Below are 24,236 nucleotides of genomic sequence, written 5' to 3' on the forward strand. Positions count from 1 at the left end.
ACCTTATTTGCCCAATCCATGCTTGTAACTCAGCAAAAGTGTCCCCACCCCATTCCCTATTTTGTCCTGAAGGGTGCAACTAGAATTTAGGGAAGATGACTGAATACTGCCAAAAATAGTAAACCCTGCCTCATCTTTCTCCTGCAATGCCTAGTAAGAAAAGGGTAAGATGTGACATCATCACATTTCCTGTTTCCATGCTTCTGCATCCACAGAAATGGAGATGAAAAGGGACTCAGGCTGCATTGCATATTTTGAATTTCCAAAATATAGGGGCATGGGCAGCAGAGGGAAGTTTGCCCATTTCTACTGTATTTGCCCCTTTGTTTTTTCTGGACAAAGATATCACACCCCTCATTGTGACCATAGCTCCCGCTTCCTTTTGTAATCCAACCCCTGGGACATCCAGCAGGAATAAAGACTCCATCACACAGAATGGGTGAGCTCCCATTGCTCGGTCTCAGCTCCTGCCAACCTAGCAATTCGAAAGCACATCAAAGTGCAAGGAGATAAATAGGTACCGCTACAGCGGGAAGGTAAACGGCATTTCTGTGTGCTGCTCTGGTTTGCCAGAAGTGGCTTTGTCATGCTGGCCACATGACCTGGAAGCTGTATGCCGGCTCCCTCGGCCAATAATGTGAGATGAGCGCCGCAATCCAAGAGTCGGTCATGACTGGACCTAATGGTCAGGGGTCCCTTTACCTTTTTTTTTACTAGAAACATGCCCCTGATGGAAGGATTCCCCCCCTCCACAAAGAGTCCCAAAACCCCATATTTCTAGCCCCTTGGATTCCCCCCCCTTTGTCTATCAGTGCTGCTACCCACATTTATGTGATTGGTTTTATAGACGAGAAGTAAACTGGCCCATCTTTCCATACACCTGCTCTGTAAAGGCATACTGACACTGATTCAACAGACTTAAACTATTCTAACAGCCTGCAATTATAGTTCAGGTGGGGCAGGAGAAAGGAATGCTAAGGACCACAACAAACTTTAGTTCCGAGGATCCTTTGGGGGGCAACCATGATAGTGGAAGTGGTGGCACAGCTGTAGCCTGATAATGCAGCAACTGCTTCACAGGGCAACAGCAACCTACTTCCTCAATATTCAGAGCCGCAGTGTTGCAAGAGGCCAGGTTCTTCTGCTTTCCACCCCCAAGATTATTGTCTATGTGTGTACAGGTGCATATATTTAGCTCTGCATTAAACAGGCAAGAGGAAGGAGAGTTCATTGGGTGGGAAACATACAAAGACAAGTGGAGGAAAACTGAAATACAACCAGGGGCAAGAAAATCCTAAATAAATGGCAGCAGGGGAGCACCGGTGCAGAGGTACAGAGGCACTAATTACGAACATACCTTCAAGGTCATCTTGGTAGATTACAATCTGTTTGTCTCCTTCCAGATGAATAGCTGAAGATCAAAACAGACATTTGTTCTTTTATTCAGCTCTGTGTATCATTTGAATGCTTTTGCATTTTCTAAAGATTACATTTATTCAAAAGCCACCATCACTTTTATGCACCACTATTTGCTGATACCACTCAGAAGTGTGGAATTCTTTTTACATCTGGAATCTCATTCAGGGTTACAATTGCTGTCTCCACTGGTCTGATTTTATTAATTCAGATGAGGGCTGGGATGATGAGTTATCTCCACCAAAAATGAAGTAAACTTCTTCTTGTTGTTGTAGATTACAACAAGTTGTTGTTGTTGTTGTTGTTGTTGTTGTTGTTGAGAGATGAGCGCCACATCCCATAGTCTCCTTTGACTGGACTTTACCATCCAGGGGTCCTTTACCTTACCTTCTACCTTACCTCGTTGTTTTTTAAAAAGATGAAAGTAATGATCTGACTGGGAAATACCATATCCTCTCTTAAAATAGGAGACTTTAGGGTCATCCAATCAAATTAATAATTCAGAACAAATGAAAATTAAGTACTTCTTTAGACATTATGTTGTTTATGGCTTTTTTTGCTGTTAGATGTCTTTTTGAAAAAGCTTGGGTGGAGAAATGGAAGATAGTTCTATCAGATTACAAGCCATAATAGCTAAGAACAGAATCCCATGTTACTTATTATTATCATCATATTGGAATCACATATTATTATCAGATTTTGGGAGGACAAGCAACACGAAATGCCTGTCTTCAGCATGTCTGGTTTGTTAGTCTACAATAGACATTGGATTACCTACTGTTAGAAATAGATGGCTACTTTGCCTGATATAGGCAATTCTTACGTTCTCAGGTTTGAACTTAAGAGCACCTCCTTAGATAGCTTATGTAAATTGCAAGATGAAGATGAATTAGATTGTTGCAAAAATCATTTTTATAAGGACCTCGGCTTTGTCTAACTGATGAAAGCAATCATTGTAAAATGATTGAAGCTAGCAATTTATAACAGTGGTAAAGTTCTTCAAAATTAAACACGTCCTGATAGTTATTGCTTTGTAATAAGTTAAATAAAAACAAACCAGAACAAAAGCTGTTTTAAGAACCCCAGACAAATGAAAATCACTCCTTGCTGTCTGGGCAGGAGTTAAGCATCATCCATAGACGAATCTACAAATGATACCAGATTAGTTATATTTTTACTTGAAATAATTAAGAGGAGTTTCAAAGGTTTTTAAAGATGCAGAGGGAAGAGGCAGGAGAAAGAGCTTACTGGTTGTAGAAAAATATTCTGATGTACGGGTTGAGTACTATATCTGAAAAATCAATTTTGAATGTTGAAATAATAGAAATAAAAGGAACCCATTTGGATCATAGTGCACCTTTTAATTCTGACAGCAAGAAAGCCAAGTATATCAAGGTTGGTGCTCTCTTGTGTTATCGTTAGCTAGTGAAGATAATAGAGGGAATGGACCTCTCCACTCCCCGACAAAAGATCTTCTTCTGCTATAAAAGAAACAAAAAAAAATCCTTTCCAATATTAAGTTACAATGCAATTCTCAACATTTTAACACAAGCAGAAATCAGTGGGACATGCCTCTTAGTAAATAAGTGTAAGGTTGCAGCTTGAATAAATGCTGATGATTTCTTTCGTTCACATGTTACTTACTTTGCAATCTTTCCAAGTCAACGGGGTCAAGAGCTGCCACTGCTTCAGAGATTCTAGATGGCCTGCTGACCCCAGCCTGGTTGACTGCCCTCACACGGAATGTGTAGGAACGCCCTTCAAACAGCCCAGTCACTGGATATTTGCAGATTTTAACAGGAGCATCATTGCACTGAACCCAGTTTTCAGTACCCACTTCACATCTGGATGTTGGAAAGGGACAAAAAGACAAGGGGAAGCAAAGCTTTCCAACGTTTCGTAACAGCCAGCTCATGCCAAACACGAGATACTTCTCTGTGACAGGATCCCACACTGCTCCAGGAACATGTAACAAAATGGAATGGCAAAACCATGCTTAAGATTCCTCTTACATGGTTTATTAGGTATCTGAAGAAGTGTGCATGCACACAAAAGCTCATACCAATGACAAACTTAGTTGGTCCTCTAAGGTGCTACTAGAAGGAATGGTTTATTGGAGTTGTTGGAGACATGTATGTTATTTATTGCCATACACATCCATGCTGAATGTGGAGTGTGGTCAGTGACTTTAGAAACACTGGGTGGCAAAACAGGGTTCTGCTGTAAGTTAAAGTACTAATGGAGTGTAGTGGGTGGTAAAATACTTACAAGAGTCATAGAATCATAGAGTTGGAAGAGACCACAAGGGCCATCCAGTCCAATCCCCTGCCAAGCAGGAAACACCATCAAAGCATTCCGGACAGATGGCTGCCAAGCCTCTGCTTAAAGACCTCCAAAGGAGGAGACTCCACCACTCTCCTTGGCAGCAAGGAGTCCATGGAGCTGACACACATTCAGGTGTGATTTATCATAGCATTGTAGAGTTGGAAGAGACCACATGGGTCATCTAGTCCAACCCCTTGCAATGCAGGAATTGTTTGACCAAGGTGGGGCTCGAACCCACCACCCTAAGATTAAGAGTTTCATGCTGAGCTACCCCAGACGGCTATCTCATGTATCTGCTTGTGTGACCCAGCTCAAATAAGGCTGGAACTCAGGCTGGAGACTTGGTGACAAAATCATAAACCCCACACAGGAACAGGAACGATAAAAGAGACCCGAATGATACTGCTCTTAATTCACCATAGCAAGTAAAACCAGCGTTACACTCTTTAATCATTTGTTTATGGGTTTGATGTACAAAAGAAACACTAATCCCACCAGACATATACCTGTCCACAAAATAGCCAATAACTGGAGCTTCATGGGTTGTATTGGGTGGTTTCCAAGTAACAATAACATAATCTCTGTTGGCATCATAACATTTCACTTCCATTGGTGCTCCTGGTGCCCCCATTACCAGAGCATCAGCATCTGAAACCAAGCAAAAATGTAGATTTAATGACATCTGAGCCATAATTCAGTTTATATTCTCAGCGGGTGCGTGTATATGAAACCCATGAGCAATGTTTCTGTTAGTTTGCTAATGTGGATATAAATTACCATATTTATGAAATGTGTTTGCGATATTTATGACTGTGTTATACCTATTGCTTTGTTTCCTATTCTTGTGAATTGCTTTGAGCATTGTTTGGAAAATAAACTTGATGATGATGATGATTCTGGGTTTCAATTAAACTAAACCGGGGGGTGGGGGGTGGGAGGCATAAATTTGGTGGCTTTAAAAAGAAGTTCAGCTCTTAACCTAAGGAACTGACATTGCAACAATAAGCTATGTGTCATAAACCATTCGTGCAAAAATGGAAGAAGTGGCATTTCATGCTATGATAGATCCAGCTGTATAAAGGGATTTTATATACAGGAAAATATGTCCCTCCAGAGCATACATTGTGCGTGCATTAAGGAACGAGTATGCAAAAAACAACAACATGACACTACAGTTGGGCCTTAAAGAATATCAAGTTTGCGTGACCAGGGATCATAAGGAAGGACTAAAGACTCTTGACGTGTCATGGAATTAAAATTTTATTAAACTTCCGAATGTAGGAACACCTTGGCTTAGGTCTTGGGCGTGTATCCTTCCCAGCCCCCCCCCCCAGCCAGGGGAACTGGGGCACATCAGGGTAAATGGAATGTGGGGGTGCACTGTGAGATGTATGTGTACACAGGCAGCCCAGCCCATATGCCCGCACGCAGGGTAGTTCACTGACAACCTTTCGGTGTATGGCCAGTGACACCCATTATGTAACCCCTTTTAAGAGGGGACCCTGGAATCGCTGCCGCAGGGAGGTGAGTCACCACTTCACATACACACCCCCATAGGGAAGAAAAGACTAAAGGATTCCACCCAAGGCCATAAACTGCGAAAGTTGTGACGAATTGCTACGGGGAAGACAAAACCTGCCAATGCAGGAAAATTTCTTCCTGGTCCTTCAACAGCAACCAGTCAAAGACTGTAGCAGCACCCGCTAAACAGGCAGAAAAAGTTAACCTGCAAACAAGAAAACATTAAACCAAGGGAGGGGGGGTGAATCTCCTGAGCCGACTGCCTGGCTACTGTCAGCTCCACCCCCCAGTAAATGGGACTGGCCTCAACTCCCAGCAAAAAACTTGAGTACTGAGGCTGGGCGTGAACCTCCAAATAATAACACTGAGAGGCAGGTCAGTCCCTGTTTGCCGTTAAGTTCCCTGGGAACTGTAGCACCACGCACGATCCTGCAAATTGCACCCACAATGTAAAGTGTGAGTGCTCATTCTGGATGTTATAGCTAATCTGTTGAAATACTGGCTCTTTGAGAATATTTTCCTCTCAGGATTGTTTTTTTATCCTACCAATGTTCGGCTTCTTACCCAAAATGTGGATTGGCTGCCCTTCATAACTGTCTTAATTTCAATAATGTTCACTTTTCTTTGGGAATTATTATTTTTTAAATGAAAATAAACATATTCAACACCCACATTGCCCTGAAGCCCCCTTAGTTCAGAGATTCATTCATTGGGGAGCATGTATTAGAACAGGAATCCGTTGCCCTCCAGGTCTTGTTGGACTCCAACTCCCATCAGGCTCAGTATAGCCAGTGGCAAGGCATGATGGGAGTTGGAGTCTGGAGGGCCATAGGTTCCATCACCCTGTATCAGAGCTGGCCACTAGGAACATTCAACTTTCACCTTCTGTCTTCTTTACCTCTCTGAGGTGGAATTTTCTATGTAAGCTTATGAGCAGAGTGTACTAGAGAAACAAAAGTATGGCTCCAGTGAAGGGAAAAACAAGAACAGAAAAACAAAGAGCTAGGAAGCTTTATGAGATGACATTGGGGCTTGTTTCAGAGAGAGAAATGGTAAATTTGTGCCCAGCACCAAACGGCACAGAAGATTTGCATGTTTAAAAACAACAACAACAACAAAACCACTGTATTTCTAAGGTTGGGATTCAGAATGAACTTCCTTGGAAGTAAATTCTACTGAAATCATTTATACTTACAAGAAAAAAAAAGGTTATTATCAGGGCTATTCTGTCACAGAATATAATGCAGCATAGCTCGACTGCTTATAGCAGAGGATTTCTCCCGAAGTATTTAACGAAATCTAAAACGCTACACATAACAGAAAATGTGCTCGTTTAAAAGATGGAATTTAAAATGGAGCTCCTGCCCCTTTGGACTCATATAATCTTATTCCGACTTGCCAGGGGGGATTTTGAACGCAAATGTGAGGTCAAACGGTGACCTTCATTCTATCTTAATGTATTCCTCTCCTTTTCATTCACACATCTGATTTAGGCAACCCCTTTTTCTTTTCTCCCTCGGGCATTACATGAATTGAATCAAAATCTCTGCTACAATAAGTGTGAACACTGTGGTGTGGACACACAAGTGTTGCATCCACATTCTCGCATGATAGTCAGCCACAACAAGCATAACCCCTGAAATGGAGTGTCTCCAAGGGACATGTCTCCTAATTTCCCATTGTGATGACATCTGGTAAAGATAGACTGTTGCGGCCTACCTCCCTCCACTCCCAGTTCTGATGATCAGACATGCAGAGCAAAGCATAATCGTTCCATATACCAGAGAACACCATACCTCTCACAAACAGAAATGCACTGTATTCACTCACTCCTCCTTTTGAAACTAAACGCAACGTATATAAGCCTTCGTCATCCTTGTTCAGGTGGGTAAAGGACAGCGCTGCCCGGCCATCTCCAAAGAATGTTTTTGTCCACTTGGAATCTTTCACGAGCACATCTGGAACAGATTTGCACAAATATTCAGGTTAGCAGTGACAGGCTGACCCTGATCCTATTCTGACCTGCACTGAATCATCGAGACAGTCATTTTAGGGAAAATGTATTCAGGAGAAACTTTACACCATATGATGAAGTTCTATCTTTAAAGAACCAAAATGTCAACCTTCAAATTCATGCCACCTCCAATTATATAAAGATGTGAATATTCTATTTTTGCACTACTCAAGACTTGTCCCTCAGAGACCTGGTGACTAGATGTCTCAACACTGCCATTTTAAACAAATCAGCTCACCTGGACCCCATTCCCCCCCTCCAAAAAAAAAAAGAAAAACCACAAACCCTTCTGAAGCAGTGTCATGAAAACATAATCTAGAGAACAATCCAGTCAACGTTAAGTATTTTAAGACCTATTGATTTCAACAGCAGCGAGTTAAGCGCAGGCTTTGCTCTCCCACATAAATCAATGGGATTTAAATATGCTTAACTTTGGCTGGATTGCACACCCCTAATCAAGAGTTATCACTCTGTGTATGCACTTTTGATCCTTTTAAATAAACTTCTCTATCCAAGGCATGTGTCAGATTAAATTGGAAGGGGGGGGAATGACTTAAGGCCAGATTTCAGTTTAATCTGAAGTCTGCTATAAATACACACTTAATTTAAAATCTTGTGGGCATTCCTGCTGAGCAGTGAATCAAATTAGGTTTGAATTTCTCACAGGTGAGAGGTTGTGACTCAAAATTAATGTAAATTAATCAGTTTGACTAGTGCAATTGATGCAATGAAATGTGTAGAATATTTTATCTTGGCTAAAGAAGTTCCCAACGATTCCAGTTCTTACCTTTGATTGATTGATTGATTGATCCTACAATTGATATGGCTACTTTTAGGGCAAGAAGGGTGTTTAGTTTCCTCCGAACTGTTCTATACAGATATAGTCTAATCAATAAGGTTTTGTTACAATGAGCACTTAAGTTGTGCATGGAATCACAAGTTGCGCATGGAAATACACAGACAACTTTCAAAAGTCAGAATATTTTAGACTGTGCAATTAACTGTGCAATTAACTGTGCAATTAACACCTATGCAATTAAGTGATTGTAATGTCATTTGTGCCTTGTGCTGGGGCCAGAAGGTGGTGTTGGAGAACTCCCAGAGAGTAGTGTTGGGAAACTAAACTTTCATACCAAGGACACCTTGAATGTCCCAATTGAGAACTTCATGGCATCCGTGACAACCATTGGCCATCTCAATATATCATTGGCTGAAAGCATGTTGTAGGTCATACCCTGGATCCATACCCTCCAGTATTATTATTATTATTATTATTATTATTATTATTATTATTATTATTATTACACCCCGCTCATCTTACTGGGTAGCCCCAGCCACTCTGGCCAGCTTCCAACATATACCGGTATAAAAACCCCAATGCCATTTTTACACCTCAAAATCAGGACATGTCATGTATTTTCCTGATGTATGGCAAGCCTACTTTTGCCAAGTATTTTAGAATGGAAATCCTGTAATGTTAATCAGCAGCAGAAATCTGAAATGTGTCTCTTTGTACTTCCAGAATGTGTGAACCATAAACAGGATCTGACTTAACTGATTTTTATACATACTGCATTCCCCAGAGTTTAATAGCCAATAAACGCTTTAAACTATAGTAATTTGGAGCAAGCAGAAAATTCCCATGGGTCTAATTAGGGGAAGTAAACTGCGGAAGTCCACCTGTATTATTAATTCAGAAAAAAAGATGAGGAGGGGAAGATTTTAATACTGAGAAAAATGAAACAACTTGTACAAGGGAGTGAAAGCAAACCCAGACTTATCTATACTGAGTGTGCTATAATCGGTACTTTTAAAAAATATATATATATTCATCAGTCCATTAGTAACGCCCTTACCCAAGAGGGTTTTTACCGTTGGCTTTCTAGACTAATGCTGTTAATGCAGAGTACACTAAAGATTTGCAGAGAGATAGCAGTCATAGAATCATAGAGTTGGAAGAGACCACAAGGGCCATCCAGTCCAACCCCCTGCCAAGCAGGAAACACCATCAAAGCATTCTTGACATATGCCTGTCAAGCCTCTGCTTAAAGACCTCCAAAGAAGGAGACTCCACCACACTCCTTGGTAGCAAATTCCACTGCCGAACAGTTCTTACTGTCAGGAAGTTCTTCCTAATGTTTAGGTCACGATCTACATGTCTGGTGCTCTTGAGGAAGTAAGGACAGAGTACGCTTTTGACTAACATCACACAACACTATACCCCTTGAAAAATTCAAAATAAAACTGCGGTCCCAGGTGCAGTGCCCCCTCCCCTGGCAGTGACTAAAGTGAGGTGGGATAAAATCGCTCAAGCAAACAACAATGTGGATTTTAAAATGGCCACAACTTTAGGGCCGCAACCACCGCCCACCTGAGAAAAAGGTCATTTAAGTGCGGCCACATATTTCTCACCTGAAGAAAGAAAAACTTACCATCTCTGTACCACTCAGCACGAGGTCGAAGGCGATTCAGCTCTGGTGTGATCAGCAGATCACACCTGAGGGTCAGCGTTTCCCCTTCCACACCAAAGGTGACACCGAACCTCTCCAAGAACTGAACATCAAAATGGGAGAAGCAGATGTCCAGGGGCATGGGCACTGTAAGCAAAACAAGAATGAAGCTAGTGTGAAGTACAGTAATAGAGGGAGGAAAAAACAAGATAACCCCAGCAAGACATCAAACATAGTACAGTTTAGACTTTCCCCCAGGAGTTGATCATTTGGTGAGCTTGTTTTGGGAAGGAGTTCCACAGACCAGGGGCACTGCTTAGAATAGGGTTTCCCAAACTTGGGTCTCCAATTGTTCTTGGACTACAACTCCTATCATCCCTAGCTAGCAGGACCAGTGGTCAGGGATGATGGGAACTGTAGTCCAAAAACAGCTGGAGGCCCAAGTTTGGGAAACCTTGGCTTAGAAGGTCCTGCTATCAGCCCCAGCAGGTGTTATTTGGCACCCACAAGAAGTCCTCTCCTTACGGTCAAAGAGCTCATTGAGATTGAGGTGTTTCTAAGATATGCAGGCCCCAGGCTGTTCAGAGCTGTATAGGTTAAAACTGCCATCTTAAATTGGGCCCAATAGCAGACTTGAAGCAAACTTTATTATGATTCTGGGGGAACGTACTACCGAGACTCATGACGCCAATACGACTGCATCAAATTGCCAAGCAAACTTACAGGTAATAGGAAGAACTCCAGCAGGATAAGGCTCCTCATCGCCTCTGAACCCTGAAAGAAAGTGACAAACATTTCTGACACGAACAACTTAAGCATCGTGGTGGGTATTTCTCTTTGGACTGTCTCTATAGCTTACTTACTACGCACAACAACAGCAGCATTGGTGGATGCCTGTCCGTGCACATTTGTCGCCACAGCGGTGTAGGTCGCGGTGTCATCGTAGTGAGCACTAAAAATGTAAGAGGGAGAGATGCAGCAACCTTGCAAGACCACAGTACTTATGAAATATACTCGGAGTCAAGAGTGAATTTCATGTCTCTTTATTCGGCTTGTAGTAGCAACAGAAGAAGAAGAGAAGAAGAATGGCTCTTTCCCCAAAACGTCTGCTTATGTACATTATTTACACAATGGGCCTTGCGTGATTAGCTACTTCAGGGCTGCACCTGTAGGCCAATCAGGTTGCGGATTCACTTCTGCCAGCAGCCTGATTGGCTGCTCCTGCAGGCCAATCAGGTTGCTGACTTGCTTCATCCATGAGCCTGATTGGCTGCTCCTGGAGGCCAATCAGGTTGCTGATTCACTTCCAACTGGAGCTGGATTGGGTGGCTCCTGCGGACCAATCAGACTGCTGCATTCTGGATCCTATTGTTCTAGGATTCAGCTCAGTACATAACAACTTACCAAACCTTTTTACTAGACTGCTGGGGGTTGGCAGAGCGGGGAAAACTGGCTCAGCCCCTTCTCCACAGGCACTTCCTGTTTCAACTCACAAGGCAAAATGGGATGCACCACCCGCATGCGTGTCTATCAGAGAAATAAAGTGGTGGTGGCCCTGCACACTTTTGGTACTGGACCCACCCAATGTGTGTTCTAGCACCGCCCACCACTGGCATAAGGTCCCCAGAAGCTTTTCCACAAAGGGATGCAGCCCTCAGGTTGAAAAACAATCCCCGCTCCTGAAATACAGGTTCAGCTTCAAAACTGCAGCAAGAAGTCTGATATTGTTCACTTAGCAGAAATAAGACTTTCTACTTCCACAGATGAATTTTACCCAAGTAATGCCATAAAGATGGGCACAGAAGGAACCAAACTCTTTGGAACGTGTTTTAAAATAGCACTTCCACTGAGCATTCAGTCCTGCAAGAAACGTTTAAAAAAACTGTGATACTTTTGTGATACACTTGAGAATATGTGCTTGGGTGCTTCAGTTTCAGATTTCCTCTCCAAAGATCAGTTTGAGATTAGATAGATATATTATAGATAAGGAAAGGTGAAAAAAGAGGATATAACAATCGCTTTCACATTTGCTTCTGATTTGACAGACGATAACCGACACAGAGAGATGGGATGGCCGGTGAGCTTTTGTGGTGTGAAGTGGACCTTTTCGCAAAAGACGCAATGTCACAGCCTTGCTTTGCATGAGGAGAAGGGATAGGAAGGGAGGAGGAGGAAAAATAAAGTGAAGATCTACAATCAGAGCACTTCCTTTGGTCTATGACATCACTGAAAGGTGAAATATTCACTACTTCATTTTGATAACTCGCTTATGAATGACAGTAAACTCTGGAATCACTTTAGTCATATCTAAGGGTTGTAGCTCCTCCTAGAGGCAGATCATCGCTCATGCATTGCAAAAACTAGAGGCAAATCGGTGGAATTTAATACCGGGAGTCACAGAGACCTGAAAATTGTGTGTTATATAGCAAAAAGTGAATTATAGTCATTGGCAAAAGAAAGAAAAGGAAAGAAAAACAAGAATGTACTGTGGATGCAATTGATACTATTCATTTTATTATCCTACTTTTCTTTCTAAGGGAACTCAAAGCAGCTAACAAAAAACTTTTTAATCTAAAATGAAATTTATGCTCTGATAAATGTGCATGCCTTCAAATAATTTTTGAAAGGGCAAACTATACTCAGAATTGTTTCTGGACTTCTGTAAAGTTGAAATGACCAGCCAAAATTCAGTACCTATAGATTGGATCCAAAGGTGCCTAATAACAGCCTATTTCTGAAGAGTGAAGGGAAGCCTTTTTACTGTTGCTGTCACCAGTAGGACCCTATCTTCATCAACACCACTAGATCCTTATCTATATTTTGCACACCTCAAGAACTCTCTGTGGAAATAGCAACAGCCTTGCTAATAAAGGAAACACAGATCATGTACTGACTATAACAAGACAATAACAAGTTGATGCTGTCTTCATATGACAAATAGTAAAGAAATGTGAGTTATCTTATTTGACCATTAGATAGGAGCACAACTTTGTTGGGAAAATATTTACTGACAATTCCTATTTGGGCAATAGCATTTTGCCTGACAGGCTAGCGAATGGAAGGGGAGGTGAATAGTACCCGGGGCCGGATTTAGAGAAAATATACTCTTATATGCGAGTGTGGAGGCCCAATTGCTTATTGCACAGAAATGGAAGGGGGAAGAAGTCCCAACAGGACTGGCATGTTAAATTAGTTGTAATTATGAATCTAGCCAAAATGAAGACTACTATAAGAAATGTTCCCAAACAAAAAATTAAAAATGAGTGGAAATATGTTGAAGATTATTTGAACAAAGAGGGTATTGAAACAAAATTGGTGATCTGCTTAAATTAAGATACGCATAGGGTGATGTATTTGAAAGACAGGGTAAGCTAAAACCTTTTAGGGGGTGTTGTTGTATGAATGAATTAAGAAAAGTGAGCGAATGGAAATTGGCGAAGGAAGTGATACACAAACAATTGGAAGTAGCTTTCAAGTTTTAAATAATATTTTCTTTTTCTTTTTTTCTCCTTCTTTTGTTTCTCTGTTTATTGTTCTTTTTAATTCCTTCATAAGTTGTATATTTTTCATGTATGCTATACAGGTATTATGTTATACCTTTTTTTTAAGTAGGGAGTGAATTTCTCCTTTTTTGTTTATGTTTGTTATATCTTTTTCTGCGCGTGCTTGTTATATTTTAAAGAAGCTAAATAAAGATGATTTTAATTTTATATTAAAAAAGGCCGGATTTAGGTTTGATGAGGCCCTAAGCTACTGAAGATAATGGGGCCCTTTATATGTCCAGCTGTCCTTTGTCAACAACAAATTGTCACTGTTTTTTGTGTTGAATATATGCTATATGCGGGGCCCATTACTTACATCATAGGAGCCTCCATAACACAAAACACTGTTGCTGTATGTAGGTTTTATTTTATTTTATTTTATTTGTTTTTTTATCTTATATTTTGGAAATGTACATCCAGTTTTTTCCCTTTAAATTTTTGTGGGGGCCTCAAGAGAATAGAGCCTTGAGCAAAGCTTGTTTAGCTTATACATAAATCTGGCACTGATCGCACCCCATTCCCTATAAGCCCCAACTCCATTGTTCATGCATGAAGCACAGAGTTTTGCCTAGAGGAAGCCTACATGTGTAGAAGTGTTGAGTTCCCAATTGCCTATATGTGTGTGCATCTCTGGATATACCAGCACCGGTCTGGAGAGTCTAGCAAGTGTTGTGCTACAGGGCTCTGCCCTAAGGCCCGAGCTACTCAATTATCCATCCATCACTTTGGAAAAGGACGTGCACTTCTAAAACTTGTAAATGATACCAAACAGAGAGGAAGAGAGAATGTAAGCACTTCAGAGGACAGGAACATGCCCAAAAATGATTTCGACAACCCCGATAATTGGCTGAAATTCAATTTTTGAAGAAATCCAATAAAGTTTGGAACCGTCTTTATAGACCGTAGTAAAAACATCAAATAGCCAAAATATTCTTGGGGCATGGGTAGGGAATCTTTTTAAATCCAAGGTGACATACCTTTAGAGAAATCTAGTCTGGAGTCACATGGCAATGGAGGGCAGAGTTAGGGCTGGTGGAGGACAGAGCCAAAGCCATATGTGAGAAGGGACATCCATTTTTTTTTTCTGCCAAAACCTTCTCACTCTCTCCCCCTTCTCTTCACACCCTCACACACACATAATTCGTTGGGATTATGGGGAAATAGAAAATCAAGTCCTTCTCTCTGCTGCATTTCTATTGAGAGCCAAAACTGACAAGGCCAGTTCTTCTCAGTTGGCAACCCTCCCAGCCACACATAGATGTCAATCAGAACATTTCCATCATTGGCAGGCATAAATTTGAGGCAGGCTTTCTGCTTCTGAGGGACCCATCAGGTGCCTTCCAGCTCCAGCTTTCTATCCACCTGTGCTTATATAGAAGGAGCGTAGTTCAGCCTTGCCTGGTCCTCAAACATGAGGCCTCCTCCAACGAGGAGCAAAGGAGCAGGACCCCTCCCCCATATGATCTCCACATTGCCAATGATCCTGAGGAAGGAAGGAAGGAAGGAAGGAAGGAAGGAAGGAAGGAAGGAAGGAAGGAAGGAAGGAAGGAAGGAAGGAAGGAAGGAAGGAAGGAAGGAAGGAAGGAAGGAAGAGGAGAAGAAGAAGAAGAAGAAGAAGAAGAAGAAGAAGAAGAAGAAGAAGAAGAAGAAGAAGAAGAAGAAGAAGAAGAAGAACCCACAGAATAATATGCAGGGGAGATCTGAAATCAATTAATTTTATGAATTCAAAGGTAGAGGATAAGAAATCATACTTCAAGAATGGGGAATTTATAGCCTCCATAGTGTATTGGACTATAACTCCCATCATCCATGACCAGTGGTCATTCTAGCTGGAGCTGATGGGAACTGGAGTACAACAACCAAGCCTCATCAGAGTGATGTTGCCACTTCTGGTCTGTGACTTGGAGTCTTGCATGGCCACAGGTTTTCATATCTGGATAAATGCTGAGCATAAGTGAAATCTCACATATAGTGCATGATTTAATAAAATGGGATCTCAGCTGCTGGTTTCAGTAGGAAGTAGAAACAGCAACCAATTGAAAAGCAGTGAATGGGAAAGAGAAGCCATTTTGTTTTGCTGCTTGTTCCAGGAAAAGGAATATGAAAGGCCACAGTATATGAAGATAAACGCTGCAACACCTGGCTGTTGAAACAAACACACACAGAGACAACCACAAATCCAAAATGGAAAAAAACCACTAGATTTTGTTGCAGATGTCATAGTCCTCTGATACAGGCAAATGGACAGATGGAAGAGTGTCCAATTGCAACTTTTAAAAAAATGATAGGGTGATGCCACATCTTTGGCTCCTCAAGAATTTTTCCACTGGAGCCAAGGAGCACCCAGTATATTCATAGGAATAAATGTCACACTTGCATCAGAAGGAAAAGTTCTCTGCATAAGCTTCAGAGAACCACTAAGATGACAGCCAAGAAATTCCTAAGCTGCTTGAAGTGGCCAAGTATCGGATGACTAGAAGCTCAGCATATTGGCATGAACAGCTGAGAAGAATACTGAAATAGGCGGGGAATCTTAGCTGTTCTATAGCCCCACCACCACCCAAAAATGACACTAGAGATGTCTGCAACTTTCCAATATATATCTTCAAATCTTAATAAGACTTCACCTCCTCTGGACTACTTTTCACACAAAAATGTAAACAGATGCAAGATCAGTTCATGAATCTCCTTCATAACTATGGTCTTCATTCACTAATTATGTGGGGTTGTTATTCCTGCCCCCCACCCACCACAAGAAAAGTTTTAAATCAGGCATAGCCAAACTCGGCCCCCCAGATGTTTTGGAACTGCAATTCCCATCATCCCTGACCACTGGTCCTGTTAGGTAGGGATGATGGGAGTTGTAGTCCCAAAACATCTGGAGGGCCAAGTTTGGCCATGCCTGTTTTAAATGAAAGCAGAGGAAGGTGATGGAAATCCATGATCAGTTTTCCTTTTTTCTTTTTTTTTTACAGGACAAGAATGATAGGCAGAAAGCTTCACCTGAATGCAAATGCCTGGCTTTCTGAAAGATGGAGTGGGTTAAACTGTGGAATAAAATTTGTGGCTGGGCATCATAATTCAAGAGTATACATGAATACTAGTGAGTACAAACTGCATTGCGCAAAGCACAGATACACACCTTGTTGCAACAGTAAAAATTCATTCTCCTTCCATTCCAAAGATTCTTAATGAATATGAAGAGGGAACTCCCAAAGCACTCCATTCAGCTTTTTCTGGTTTCGGGCTTATTTTTCTTGGTTGCCACCAAATATTTCCCCTTTCTGTAATATGGGGATGATAAGGGCTGATGTCCAAATTACTACATCGCAAAAGACTTGGGAAGGGGCACTAAATATCAGCTGTAGAAGAAGTTGCTGTAGTGCCTTTCTGGATGCAACAGTATGACTCTGTTAATTCAGTTAATTATGTACCATAATCTGCAATAAGCAGCAGTCTGGAGTGATATTTAAGAGTTTTATTCTAGAACTGGGGATGCCCAGATTCAGATGTCCCCTTGGCAATGAAGGTCGCTGAATGAACCAGTCACACTATGAGCCTAACCAGCTTCGAGGGGTTGTTGTGAGGATAAAAAGGGATAAAGAGAACATTGTACAGCACCTTGAGCTCACTGGAGAAAAGGAGGAGCAAGTAAATGAATGTAAAAAGAAAAAAATATGCACATGGTTAATGATGTATTACTAATATGTGGTGGACACAGTCATAGAATCATAGAATTGTAGAGTTGGAAGGGGCCACAAGCATCATCTAGTCCAACCCCCTGCAATTCAGGAATCTTTTTGCCTGATGTAGGATTCGAACCCATGGCCCTATGACCAAGAATCTCATGCTCAACCAACTGAGCTATCAGATTTGGTTTAGGTGGGCAGTTTTATTAGAGTGTGTGTAAGAGAGATAGAAATGGACTTGGAAAGAAGAGAATAAAAGCCCTCAGAAAACCATAAAAGAAAGAGAGCGTCTCCACTGTACAGCCCAATTGCTCATTAATTTATCCAAGTATATTATATAAAGTAATAATTATCAAACCTCAATATATTATTCAGCAAGTTTCTCAGCGATGCATTAGCCCAAACTTTGGCCCTCCAGATGTTTTGGACTACAATTCCCATCTTCCCCGACCACTGGTCCTGTTAGCTAGGGATCATGGGAGTTGTAGGCCAAAACATCTGGAGGGCCGCAGTTTCGGGATGCCTGCCTTAGCCCAGCATATTTTCCATTAGCACTACCAAATGCATCCCCTCCCTGCCCCTCGATCTCTTCTTCATCCAAGCAAACAAGTATAGGGACCAAAAACATCCAATCTCAAGACATGTCCAAATTCCCTCAGGCACACCTTCAATCACACAAACAAAGAGACACTTTGGAAGAAGACCTTTTCAACCAAATGCATCTAGACTTCATTCACTGGCTTTTCCAGGGATTATTGTCCTTTCCAGGTGCAAACTAAGTGTGATGGGATTCACACCTTTAGCCTTTTAAACCACTGGCATGGAGAGAGGGAATATCCGGACTGGAACTATGGTCTGGGGTAAAGGGACCCCTGACCATCAGGTCCAGTTGTGTCTGACTCTGGGGTTGCGGCGCTCATCTCGCTCTATAGGCCGAGGGAGCCGACGTTTGTCCGCAGACAGCTTCCGGGTCATGTGGCCAGCATGACAAAGCCGCTTCTGGCAAACCAGAGCAGCGCACGGAAATGCCGTTTACCTTCCCGCCGGAGCGGTCCCTATTTATCTACTTGCACTTTGATGTGCTTTCGAACTGCTAGGTGGGCAGGAGCTGGGACCGAACAACGGGAGCTCACCCCGTCGCAGGGAATCAAGCCGCTGACCTTCTGATCAGCAAGCCCTAGACTCTGTGGTTTAACCCACAGTGCCACCTGGGTCCCTTCCTTGGTCCAGCTTGGAATCAAAAGGTGAAAGCCTTCTCTCCCCATATCACAGCCCCAGGCTAGCTACCCCCACCACCACCACACAAAAGCTTAAAGACATAAATGCCATCACATCTACAGTTTGACCCCAAGACTCCTAAGAAGCCAGAAGAAATGATAACATGGAAAGATACTGGGGAGAGGGGGAGATCATCTCCCTGAATGGAGAAGGACACAAGGCCATCACCCTTTCTAGGAAAAGATACAAACATTAAATCAGGCAGATTCCAAGTTGCTATTAGACAGGTTTCTGCCTAATTTCTAGGAGAAAAAAATAACATTTCCCCCCTGATCCTTCCTATGGAAAGTGGATATGAGGAAATGTAGCATTAGCCTTTGCTTGCATTTCCCACGTTCATAAACGACAATTTTAGCTTCCCCCCGCAACCCGGTTTCTTTAGCATTCTCTTTCCTTAAATTGGCTTATGGCTACTTAAACTCCAGCCAGCATTTGCTGCTGGCCGCCAAAGACAGCAACCTGATCGATTTGTAATTATCTGACTGGCCAAACAATCATTTGTGTTGTCTGTTTACAGCAGGTTTTTCCCTGCACTTGGTAAAATCGAGGATTTGTTTCATCAATTTCCATTAGATCTGGGGCAAGCAACAACAAATTCATGTGGTTATTTTGCAGCCGGTTTTGCTCTGGAGTCCAATGGTACTGCCACCAGCCTGGGTCAATACTTCCAAAAGTTGTGCTACAGCCATTCCTGTTTTCATCTCCCTCCTTCACAAGGCTCTGCCTGAAGCAAGTCTCCACCTGGGCTCACGTGCATCCACAAGAAAACATTTTGCCCACTTTTCCTTGAAACAACTAACTACAGGTAAGTCATGGTCCAAGTAGACTGTGAACTTTACAGTGCCTACCAATGCAATAGACTCCCCCCCACACACACACACACACCTTTCTTAGCCTAAGGCAGGCATCCCCAAACTTCGGCCCTCCATATGTTTTGGACTACAATTCCTATCATCCCTGACCACTGGTCCTGTTAGCTAGGGATCATGGGAGTTGTAGGCCAAAACATCTGGAGGGCCACAGTGTGAGGATGCCTGGTCTAAGTGGTCTAAGCGGACCAATGGTTTGTGTAACATATTAGAAGGTTCTGATGATCCCCTTTCTCCCCTATGAGCACAGTGGCCATACCCTCCCAAGTGATGCAGCCCAAATCCAGGATACCATCTTCCGGGTCCAAAATCCCATGCGAGTCACATGACCTGCGCAAGATTATGGACCCAGAAAAACCACTTTTTCAGTCATGTTGCCCAAAAACACATGTTTTCAGGTGCCACATGAGATTGCAGACATCAAAAAGCAGTTCTTTGGGCACAGCACCCTAAAACACATGTTTTGGGGTGCCGTGCAAGATCACGGACCTGGAAAACATGCTTTCTTGGAGTGAGATACTGGCCCGAAATTGGGCAAGAGCAATTTCGTGGGGGGAAACAAAATGTCCAATTTTTTTCAGGGCAGTTGACAGGTATGCCATATGTTTGGTGCTCAATGTGCATACAGATATGCTCACACAGAGCTCATCCACATGGGGATTCAAGCCCTATCAGGATTCTTCTCATGTACAGTCCCTTCACATGCACCAATCACACAAGCGGCCAAGCTTTAGGTTGCAAAGGGCGTGGGGCTGCCGTGCAAGGCCATGTTTTCTGAATCCACGGGGTGGTCATCTGACTCCCCCTATAGTTGCTGTGGCATAGTACGCTATATTTATAGAGGTCGTTTATTCACTTAAATGTACTTCCCCAAAAAGAAGAAGAAAATATCCTTACCGGTTTATATCCAAGACATGCACCCCATATTTGCTTTCGATTGTGTACTTCCCAGGCTCACTTGCAGGAGTAATCAGTTCTTCATTTTTATACCTAATGCATGAAAAGAGGACAGATCGCACCAATAAACAAATTGCAACAGTAAGTAAGGAGCAAGTCAATGGCATTTAGGACATAACAACAGTAAGAACACCAGCTGTTTGCCTCATTTCAATGACCTTCTGCACGTATATAGAACGGATGGTGTAGGGAATATGTACAAAATATGTGTATTGAACATAGGTAAAGGGACCACTGACCATTAGGTCCAGTCGCGGACGACTCTGGGGCTGTGGCACTCATCTCGCTTTACTGGCTGAGGGAGCCGACGTACAGCTTTCAGGTCATGTGGCTAGTAAGCCACTTATGGCAAACCAGAGCAGCGCATGGAAACGCTGTTTACCTTCCTGCTGGAGCAGTACCTATTTATCTACTTGCACTTTGACGTGCTTTTGAACTGCTTGGTTGGCAGGAGCAGGGACCGAGCAATGGGAGCTCACCCCATCGCGGGGATTCAAACTGCCGACCTTCTGATCACCAAGCCCTAGACTCAGTGGTTTAACCCACAGCGCCACCAGCGTCCCATATTGAACATAGATGTCCATAATCTCATTTAGTTAGGCTCACTGCTCAATCCAGCTGAGCACACAGGAGGACAGGACTTCTGCCGCTTTAATGGCTGCACAACATAAATCTCACTAAGTGTAGCTCCCCTAGAAACTTTATAAGCTATCCTGCCATCATTCCCTCTTCTGTGCAGTTATTAAAGGCACAGGAGAACTTCCTAAGCAAATAGTCATGCTAATAGTCACATGGGGGACTGCATGTGATTATTGCACCATTGAATTACAGCCATCATGCAGTAAGTTTCCCTACGGTGCAAAAGGACATCCTATTTCCCCCTGAAACATCTGGAAGAGCATGACTAACTGTGTGCCTCCCTGTATGGCTTTATGCTAGCGTCTGTCTTTGTCCATCATCAGCCCTTACCAAATCTGTCTTTAGAATGGCAGGGAAAGGAGAAGGACAGTAACTCATTGGTAGAGCATATGTGTTGCATGCATAAGGCCTCAGGTTTAGCCCCAGTATCTCCAAGAGCCGATGGAGAAGATTTCTGCTGAAATCCTGGAGCTTCCACAAGTCAGTATAGACAATACTGATAGACCAATTGTCTTAGTGTAAGGCAGCTTACTAAGATCCTATGACAGGTGGCAAGGGGTGATAGGAACCGTTGACATACATATCAACTGGCAAGGATAGCAACCCAGGACAGAGGGGAGGCAACATTTTAGCTACTGTGAAACACAGTGGAAATACATTACTTATACATCCCTAATACTGCTCACAGACTTAATTACTTCATGTAAAGTTGAAGACAGACATAATATTAAGCCACAAGCAGGTCATGACTGAAATAATGAAAGAAAATAGGTTTCCCAGGAAACAGATGATTACAAAAGAGAAATCAAGGCACTCATTCTCCCTAGTCAACAGAATGGAGGTTAGACTAAAGACACATTCAGGCATGTGGATATGCTGCCAATGCCTCTTCACTCTTTAACTTATCACTGGATGATTTTGAGCTGCATACGTGAACGTCTTCAGATGAAAAGGGATCCAAGATTATATTATGTGAAAATTCTTCGGTGTTTGATCTGCGAAGGCTGTTTCACACATGTACATTATCATGTGATGTCTGAGCTGTCAGTGAACATGCATGGGCAGACTCACTGAGAGTGATTTATAGTTACTTCTTATTATTAAAGGTAAAGGGACCCCTGACCATTAGGTCCAGTCGTGACCGACTCTGGGGTTGCGCGCTCATCTCGCATTATTGGCCAAGGGAGCCGGCGTATAGCTTCCAGGTCATGTGGCCAGCATGACAAAGCCGCTTCTGGCAAACCAGAGCAGCACATGGAAATGCCATTTACCTTCCCGCTGTAGCGGTTCCTATTTATCTACTTGCATTTTGACGTGCGTTCGAACTGCTAGGTTGGCAGGAGCTGGGACCAAGCAACGGGAGCTCACCCCGTCACAGGGATTCGAACCGCCGACCTTCTGATCAGCAAGCCCTAGGCTCAGTGGTTTAACCACAGCGCCACCTGGGTCCTTCTTATTATTAAGATGTAACTATACATTTGTAGCATTTAACAACTTGCTTGCAGCTTACACTTACAGAAGGTTTAGAACAAGGCTGGGGGAGAAGCTACAGCAGCATCTACTGGTATATTGGCAGCGGATTGGCAAGGATTCCTAGCTCCCAACTGCTTGACAATGGCAGCAACACAATGACTCACCTGGTCCCAAATTCTACTGTGGAAATGGAAGAGAGCTTCAGATGTGTAGCCAGTTCTGGTACTCGAAAATGTCTTGGCCTCAAAATTATTCGAATCGAAGTGTACAGTATGTCTTTTGTACCAGGTTCCGGTTGGTGGATCTTAAGAGTTTTAGTATTTTTAAAAATCCCTAAAAATAAAAAGATTCCACAAGCCTAAAGTCTGCCCACCCTCATTTAGATTACTACAATGATTGCCTTGCTCTCCTGCTCCATGCCCAGCTCTCACGCCAGCCGCTCCAGTTGATTCACATTTTCTTAGGTGACTTTGTAGCATTTAACTCTTATTGTAAAGCAATAATGGTAGTCTTGGACTGCTATGCTGTTCCATTAAAATCAGCAGGAGTTTTAAACTTGTAGAGGGGTTTCCCTCCCTCTTTTCTAAGCCAGTGTGCCACAGCTTTTTTGCTCCAAAATAGCTACTGTGTGTATGTCTGCAGTACAAAGACTTCGGTTCCTTTAACTGCAATGTCAACAGCACCCATCCAGCATGTCTTTGAGGATTACAAAGCATTTTTAACATAGTCATTATGTATGTGACACTTAATAGCTGAGCCGAAGCTCCCAAATGAGTAAAGCCTCACACCATTTTGAGATTCCTGGAAAGGGGGCAAAGCCTTACCATTGTACAACAGGAGTTGGAAATCCCTGGACAGTGAAGTAAAGCCTGACAGACATCTTCTCCCAGACAGTGTGAGACCGGAGCCGCACCAAAATTTCAGGGGCTCGACTGATATTCTCTTCAACGGTATACCTTTCCAAAGCCATCTTCTCTTCTACCTGCAGCGCAAGAGGGGAAACAAATTAAATAAACAGGAGGAGGAGAGAACTAGGCAGTCAGGAGGCTCCTAGCAAGGAAGGAGTTTGAGCAGGCCCACAAACTAAGGAAAGGACAAAGACCCTCTTACAGTACCATCCTCTGTATGGCAATTCTGTCCAGGTGTTCTCTAGCAAGGAGCCTGGCTGTGCGTATCTCCTCCTCCAAAGCGGACAAGCTGGTGACAAACCGGATCCTTCTCTGTTCACTCCAGTGCTGAGACTTTTGCTCCTGGACCCTGCATGACCAGAGGAGGGGTGGAGGGAAACGGCATGAGAAGAACCCACCATCAAAGCCTTCACATTGTTACTGAAACTCTACAGCAGGCAAATGAAGGCTATGAAGTTTCATTAGCGACATTAAGGAGATGCAGATTCTGTACTCTGAACAATTTCCCTTCCCATGATAATGCAAGAAGAATCTTGAGGCGGCAGGTGCACAAGCATTCCTCCTCCTCCTCCTCCTCCTCCTCCTCCTCCTCCTCCTCCTCCTCCTCCTCCTCCTCCTCCTCCTCCTTCTTCTTCTTCTTCTTCTTCTTCTTCTTCTTCTTCTTCTTCTTCTTCTTCTTCTTCTTCTTCTTCTTCTTCTTCTTCTTCTTCCTTTGCTGTGAGTGGCTCACCTAATTAGACCTGAATTGCTGCTGGCTGGAGTGGCTCCATCAATGTCACTGAGACGTTTTTTTATGTGGGGCTTAGCTGAACCTTTCCACACAACCTAAGATGACTGAAAGGGTCCTGGCAAGAGAGCAGGGTCATGATGGCATGACTCCCACTCACATTTAATATACCGTGTAATGCAATTACACTTACACCCCTCCTTTCCTTTGAAGAGCATGTACGTTTGCAATAAAACACAGACCCCAACCACAGGGTTAGGGGCTGGCTCAAGAGCAACCAACGAGCTAACGGATTTGAACCTGGGTCTTTCAAGTCCTTAACCACTGCACTACACCAGCTGTCACATCAACATAGCTGCCAAGTTATCCCTTTTTTTAAGGGATTTTCCCTTATGCTGAATAGGCTTCCTCGCGAGAAAAGGGAAAAC

The 24,236-nt window shown here is 42.9% G+C and overlaps 1 protein-coding gene across 2 annotated transcripts in view; it reads right to left on the reverse strand.

Annotated features, from left to right (window-relative positions):
- The window catches only part of MYOM2 (myomesin 2), a 79,981-nt gene that overhangs the window by 39,598 nt on the left and 16,147 nt on the right, over nt 1–24,236 (reverse strand). For both annotated transcript variants that reach the window (XM_088665665.1, XM_088665667.1), the window contains exons 4-13: nt 23,289–23,430; nt 22,998–23,155; nt 20,002–20,094; nt 10,590–10,678; nt 10,450–10,500; nt 9,709–9,873; nt 7,059–7,220; nt 4,248–4,389; nt 3,061–3,260; nt 1,358–1,411 (exon numbers count right to left, since the gene is read on the reverse strand). In XM_088665665.1, the coding sequence (XP_088521791.1) occupies nt 1,358–1,411; nt 3,061–3,260; nt 4,248–4,389; nt 7,059–7,220; nt 9,709–9,873; nt 10,450–10,500; nt 10,590–10,678; nt 20,002–20,094; nt 22,998–23,155; nt 23,289–23,430 (1,256 nt within the window). The remainder of the gene's footprint in view (nt 1–1,357; nt 1,412–3,060; nt 3,261–4,247; nt 4,390–7,058; nt 7,221–9,708; nt 9,874–10,449; nt 10,501–10,589; nt 10,679–20,001; nt 20,095–22,997; nt 23,156–23,288; nt 23,431–24,236) is intronic.

This window comes from Zootoca vivipara, chromosome 3, assembly GCF_965207765.1.
Source record: "Zootoca vivipara chromosome 3, rZooViv2.hap1.1, whole genome shotgun sequence".
NCBI classification, from domain to species: domain Eukaryota; kingdom Metazoa; phylum Chordata; class Lepidosauria; order Squamata; family Lacertidae; genus Zootoca; species Zootoca vivipara.